General features: G+C 59.5%; 1 protein-coding gene across 1 annotated transcript; it reads left to right on the plus strand.

Moving 5' to 3' along the window:
• The first annotated feature begins 3,570 nt into the window (after positions 1 to 3,570).
• On the plus strand, positions 3,571 to 5,933 carry LOC120680989. The gene is made up of 3 exons (XM_039962551.1): positions 3,571 to 3,741; positions 4,340 to 4,602; positions 4,677 to 5,933. Exons 1-3 carry the CDS (start codon positions 3,571 to 3,573, stop codon positions 4,846 to 4,848), a joined length of 606 nt encoding a protein of 201 aa, XP_039818485.1. The 3' UTR covers positions 4,849 to 5,933.
• The last annotated feature ends 714 nt before the right edge of the window (positions 5,934 to 6,647 follow it).

A 6,647-nucleotide genomic window follows, 5' to 3' on the forward strand; every position in this document is an offset into this window, starting at 1 on the left:
AGGCAGTTGAACGGTGTGGCGTCCAGGGCGGCGGTGCCATGTGCGCCAACGGGCTTTGCTGCAGCAAGTTCGGCTTCTGCGGGCTCGGCACCCAATACTGTGGCGGCGGCTGCCAGAGCCAATGCTCAGGGACATGATGGCTGGGAAAGTCAGAGGTTGCCGTCGTCGGATCGGTGGTGCCCGTCACATGCGCAAGCATGTTTATTTTCTACTACCGAAACCAAAATAGCTATCTTGTTCCACTACTATATATCCTTGGTATTTGCATGGGGCATGAGTCATGCGCGTTCATGGCAAGGCCTCCGGGTGTGTGCTGATAAGTGTGTGTTTGAGTCGGTCGTGCTCTCCTCAGAGTGGGATGGCAAGTTGAAGTGTGTAATTAATGGCGAGCTTACGGGTACGGTGCTATCGGTGGTACCACATCCGTGTATGCAGCCAAGAATAAAATGGAGTCTGGAGAAATATATACAAAATTTGTTGTGTGGCACAAATCCTTGTGTCTCCGTGGGATAAATTCCATATTGTGTCCAGATGCTATCGTGTTTCGCTGCCGGGTCCAAAACATCAGCTGTGCGGCCTGTGCCGGCCGCTTCTCTTCCGGATCTACGCAATCTGAATGCAATGGACAGTACTTTGAGTCCGGGACTGTGATAGCCCGAATGCCCGATTAATACTTGTGTTGTTCCGGGACGATGGCAACCACAGGTCCACAGCGCCCGGCCGGCAATATAATTGCCTTCACTGCTACAGAATAGCTCAATAGTCCCGGTTAGCAAACCTCTTTTATCCCGGTTTCTCAACCGGGATCCCCAATCCCGGACAAAAGATAGGGGTCTTTAGTCCCGGGTGTGGCAACCGGGACAAAAGAGTAGTTTTAGTCCCGGGTCATGATACCGACCGGGACAAATAGAATTTTCACGAATAAAAAAAAATGAACCCTGACCGCTCGGCGGCTTTGCCGGCCGGCGGCCGTCGCTGGCCCCAGCGCCCTCTTCTTCTACCTCTGCTTGTTCTAGTTCTACACAGCATATGTCTCATTTCTCAAATTCCCTAATCAATAACAACATCATCAAATCTCCCATTCAATTACAACAATGAAACCAGTATCAATCCTCAAATTAAAAATATGTTCAATCTACCCCAAATTTCTCCAATTACAACAATTAAACCAGCAACAATCCTCAAATTAAAAATATATTCAACCTTCCTTTTTTCGAACAACAGCAGCTGGAACAAGTTCATCAACAGAAAAATAAAAATACTATGGATCTCCACCTCCAATCATGCGCTTGCACTTGCCGTCGAGCCGGCGCACGCCGGTCTCGCCCTTCGCCGGCCCCGCGCTGGGGCCTGGCCGAGCTCCCACACACGCGGCGGCGCACCGGCTCCGCCCGCACCGGCGGCCCCGGCCTAGACGTGCGGCGGCCGGAGGCGTTCCTCGGCCCGCTCCTCCCGCGCCGGTGCCCGCCAGTCTGGACGCGCGGCAGGCGGCGGCGGCGGCGCCCCACCCACGCCGGCGGCCCCCAGCTTGGACGCGCGACGGCCGGAGGCGTCGCCCGGCCCGCTCCTCCCGCGACGGTGCCCGCCGGTCTGGACGCGCGGCAGGCGGCGGCGGCGGCGGCGCCCCACCCACGCCGGCGGCCGCCGGCTTGGACGCGCAGCGGCCGGAGGCGTCGCCCGGCCCGCTCCTCCCGCGCTGCTGGGTGCCGGTCCGGACGCGCGGCAGTCGACGGCGGCGGCGCCCCGCCCGCGCCGGCGGCCCCCGGCCTGGACGCGCGGCGGCCGGAGGCGTCGCCCGGCCCGCTCCTCCCGCGCTGTTGGGCGCCGGTCCGGACGCGCGGTAGTCTACGGCGGCCGCCCGCGCCGGCGGCCCCCGGCCTCCTCCCGCTTGCGCCTCCCCGGACCGAGCGCTAGATCTAGTACTCCCCTGAGAGAAAAGATGAGAGTGAGAGGAGTTGAGGTGAGAGACAGCTCGAGGAGTACGAAATGATAAGGCACCGGTACACAGGGATATAAAGAAAAGGATAGCTTCTCGAAATCACCGAGCGAGACATGCATTTGTCCCGGTTGGAGACACCAACCGGGACAAAAGGAGGGCCTTTTATCCCGGTTGGTGGCTCCAACCGGGACAAAAGGCTGCGCGGGCCTTTTGTCCCGGTTGGAGCCACCAACCGGAATAAAATGCCACTCCCATATACCCCCGCTGGCCCGGCTAGCTGTTGGACCAGGGACAAAAGCCATCTATTGTCCCGGGCCTAAAGACTGCCGGGACAAATGGTCTGGAACAAAGACCTATTCTGTAGTAGTGCTTGTGCACCTAAACCAGACGGACCGGCTGCGCAGGACAGTTATCGTCGCGGGACATTCTTCACATCCCGACCTCGTCGCCCACGACAGTCATGGCCGTAGGATTGTGCTGCTTCGTGCCACAGCGTTGTCAACGCGCGTCACGGGCACCGGGCAGCAAGCGGACCCAGCCCCGACGCATGCGGACCAGGAAGCCGCGCGGCCGCACCGTGGATCCGCTCCAGACAGAAACGTGCTAAGCTTTCCAATCTATAGGAAAACTGTTTTATGTTTTAAACTAGTTATCAAAAGAAAATTCCGATTGCATTCCTGTGATCCTCATGATGAGATCTTTAAAATATGACCATACTCAGATATATTTTGGTAATTTTTTGTGTGGAACATTTTTTCCGAAGATAGAATAATTTTATTACGAAGCTGGAACATTGTTCCAGCTCCAGGAAAAACTTGTTCCAGCATTTAAAAACAATGTTCCAAAAAAATTTCATCTAAAATATATTCAAGTGTAGTCTTATTTCAAAAATCTCACCATAAGAAACATAATAGTGCAATCGAAATTTAATTTGGATATTTAATGATGAATGGAGGGGGTGGGTGGCACTTTGTTAGACTAACTTCAACAAGGTAAGGCAAAATAAAAAATGCATCGGTACAGTAGTTTTTGGGAAGGGAAACGGTCTCCAACAGATCACGCAAACACGATATGCATTTTGCCTTCGAGGCCAACCGCGAGACAAAGATGCGTCTCCTCTCTCCTCCGACGCATATCGCTGGTGGACACACGGACGGCGACGGCTCCAGCTATCGAGCTCCCCGGAGGTCGAGCCCCGTCGGCCAGGAGCAGAGGAGCGGAGGAATCAAGCTCCACCTCCATCCTCGCGGCCGGCGGATGTGCCACGTCCATGGCCCTCCAGCTGCGGCCGGCGGATGCGGGGGGTGCAGCTGCGACACCCCTCCTGCTCCGCCTGTCTTCTCCCCCTCCCCTACGCCCTCCGCTGGTGCGCGCGAGGAGATCCGATGGCGGCGAGATCCGGCCGCGCCATTCCTCCCTGACGCCGGCAGTGCTGTGCTCCTCCCCTCCTGTGACGGCGGGCCGCCGCGTGCTCCACCGCGCGCGTGCACGGGCCGGAAGGAGCCGCGACCGTGCTAGCGCGCAGGAAGGAGCCGCCGCGCAGGCCTCCGTCGCGCGTGCGGGCCTACGCTGCCCGCGCCGGCAGCGGCTTCGCCATCCGCCCCGCCGCGGACACCCCGCCACTCGCAGGGATGGGGCGGAGGTTGAGGGATGGAGGACGCGCGCCGGGGAGGGAGGACGCACGCGCCGCCGGCCACCTCCGCGTGTCCGCCCCGCGCTCCAGCGAGAAGCGCCGCATCATCCATCGCCCCCCGGGCTTCGTCGGCAGCTGCAGAGGGAAGCGCCCCACGCGGGGGCGCCCGGTGCTTCGCGCGGACGGAGCCACCTCCGCCGCCCCAAGAGCTCATGCTCCTCCGTTCGCGCATTGATGTGGGGGCGGGCGGATGCGAGCGCGTCGCCGAGCCGAGCTCGAATCATCGGTGGGCGCCACGACGCCGCCGCCGCCGCCACCGCTACAACGTCCTTGCTCCCTCCCTCCTCTTCCGGCGCGGCGCGCGAGAGGAACGGCCGGCGGTAACGCATATGCCTTTGCCTTCTGCCTGTTGGAGACGAAGATTTTTATGTGTGTGATGAATTCACTGTGTATGAGGCAAATGAAGGGATGCCTATCCCATTTTGCATCTCCTTGTTGGAGTTAGTCTTACATGCCACCTGGGTGGCACGGACTAAACCCCCTGTCATGACTCTCCAACAGAAGAAGCACAAGAAATCTCTACTTCTCTAATATGAAAACTGTTTCGGCGGTTCGTGCGTTGGCGTATTTTCACTGGTGCGCTTTGGTCCGCCAGTTTACTCATGTCCCTGTTTTGGTTGATATGTAGTCGGAGTCCCATTCCTATTTTGTTGGTACGTAGTCGGAACTGTTTCTTGGTTTGTCCGTCTCGGTTCTCCGTTTGCGAGTACGGACGCAGCACGCACGCATCACGTCGTCCGAACCTCGCCCCATCCAACAAAGGGACAGGTCACAGGCGCCGCCCGTCTGCTCTGCTCTTCGGCAAGCATCTACACCCTTCGACCGTCGCCGGCGTACTGGCCAGCGTCTTCCTCGGCGCGACCCCGGCCGCGGCCGCCGTCGTCTGGGGCGGCGACCTGGGCATGGCCGGGTTCTTCGGGTACGGCCTCGGCGTGGAGGCGCGCTACAGGCAGCTCCTGGCCATCAGAAGGTACAGAAATCTCGACGCAAATCCTACAATGGTGGAGAGAAATTTGGCTTGACATGATTGAGATGATTGTGCAGGGCGGAGCCTCGTACGGCGAAGGACGCCTCCGGGTTGCTGGACGGACGAGCGGGACAAGGAGGACGCCTGCTCAGCTCACATCGACGCCGCCGCCAGTCGCTGCCTCGCTTGCGTTGTGCCACGGCCGTCGAGGCGGCCGAGGTGCACCTGTTGAAGCTGAGAAATGCATAGAGGATCGTAAGCTAGCTACCTGCGATGGGGCCAGCCCGTGACGCCGCCGCTCTCCTCGCCCTCTGCTGCTGCCTCGGACTCGCGCTGCCGAGCCTGCAGCGCCACGCCGCGGCGCAGCAGCTGCAGGCGGACAGCCTACGTGACCTGCGACGGGGCCAGCCCGTGACGCCGCCGCTCTCCTCGCCGACGGCCGCCGCCAACGCGTTCCGGCACCCATCCGTCGTCTGCATCTCCACTTCCGCTTCCGCATCGGACTCCACCTCAGCTCGTGTCCTGATGGACCGGATTTGGAAGGACATTGAAGTTCTAATCCAAATCCAAAGCGTACTCCCGGTGGCGGGGATTGGGGGACGAGGTCGGGATGGAGCTGTGTGTGTGATGAATCGAAGTTTGGGGGCTTGGAGACGCTGAATCGAACCGGCGACCGAGCATCTATTGCAAAGTAACAATGGTGGAGCTTCCCGGACTTCAGCTTGTGGGAGAGGGTCGAGGGAACGCAGAGGCGGAGTTCGGCGCGTGCAGAGCAACAGCAGGCGGTGCTTGCTGGGCAGCGATGGCGGCTGCGGTTGCACGACGCGGCGCTGGTCACGCCAGTAGCTAGACCGAGGGAGGCGGCGGTTGGAGCAGAGATGAAGCACGGGAGCGCGGTCGACCGGCGCTCCCGGCTGGCTGGCCGGCGACGCGCAGCTCGGAGCGGTTGCGGCTGGCGGCAACAGCGGTTGGGGGCGCTGGGGCTGGACCGCGGCAGCGCTGTTCTGTAGCTTGGCCTTGCCGGCGAGAAGCAGTGGCCGGCCGCGGTGCTGCTCGATGATTGCGCGGCGAGCGATGCTACGGCGAACGGGGCTCCTCGGCAGCCGCGCGCTGGGGTCCCTCGACGGCAGCGCGGAGGTGCGGCGACGACCGACGAGCTCCCACGGCGGCGTGGAGGTGCGCCAGGCGTGGCGCGGACGAGCATGCCTGCCGACGGAAGGAAGGGAAAAAGTTGCTTTTGATGACATAGGGGACCCACCGTGCAGTTGATATAAGTGGGAGATTTAGATAGGCTGTTGGTTTTTCACCTTTTGAAAAGCAAGCTAAATGAGTAGCTAAATGACTAGAAAAAATGAGAAAAAATTTAGTTTTTTCCCAAATCTTTATTGAAAGAAGCACGATTATTTCCAGAACCGAAAAACATCCAACGAGCCCCCTTCAGGTGCGGACACAAATAACCACCCCAAATCTTTATTGAAACAAGCACAATTTGCACTCCATTGGAACCGAAAAACAAAATATTAGGGATATGTATGCTTTTCAAGGAGCAATAACGCAATCCAATCCAATATTCCAATGAGAAAAAATCTTCACTGCATCAGTAACACACTGCCTCGCTCGCTCGCCCAGCTGAGAGAATTCATGCAATGTCACGGGCTCACGACAGCGAATTTTAGTTACTTGTTGCTCTGTCACTCGCACACACGACTGCCGGGGTCGCAAGCCGGCGGACGGCGATGCACGACGGCCTGGTTCGTGAGCCAGGGGGTGGTGGTGCAAGACGGGCGGCAGTGCAAGACGGCGGGTGACTGTGTGAGATGGCCGGGGTCGCGAGCCGTTGAACTTTTTGTCGATCCGAGTAGGGGGTGCGTGGGTTGGCTGCCTGCCGGTGGAGAGCAGGGAGTGGATGGTAGCGGAGAGCAAAGGCAAAGGAGTCGGCGGCGGCGGAGAGCCAGAGGTCGGGGAGGGGCTCCGACAGGGTGGACTGGTGGACAATATATATGGCTAGGGTTTGGCCATTAGGCTTGGGCCATGTTGGGGCGGGTTGG

This window comes from Panicum virgatum, chromosome 7N (assembly GCF_016808335.1).
Source record: "Panicum virgatum strain AP13 chromosome 7N, P.virgatum_v5, whole genome shotgun sequence".
NCBI lineage: Eukaryota > Viridiplantae > Streptophyta > Magnoliopsida > Poales > Poaceae > Panicum > Panicum virgatum.

What these genes read in the sequence shown, in the direction of transcription:
- LOC120680989 (XM_039962551.1), top strand. Translation starts at nt 3,571, where the DNA reads ATGGGGCGGAGGTTGAGGGATGGAGGACGCGCGCCGGGGAGGGAGGAC. An exon ending in GCCCCACGCGGGGGCGCCCG is followed by an intron (nt 3,742 to 4,339) that starts GTGCTTCGCGCG and finishes TCCGTTTGCGAG; the next exon opens with TACGGACGCAGCACGCACGC. An exon ending in CAGCTCCTGGCCATCAGAAG is followed by an intron (nt 4,603 to 4,676) that starts GTACAGAAATCT and finishes ATGATTGTGCAG; the next exon opens with GGCGGAGCCTCGTACGGCGA.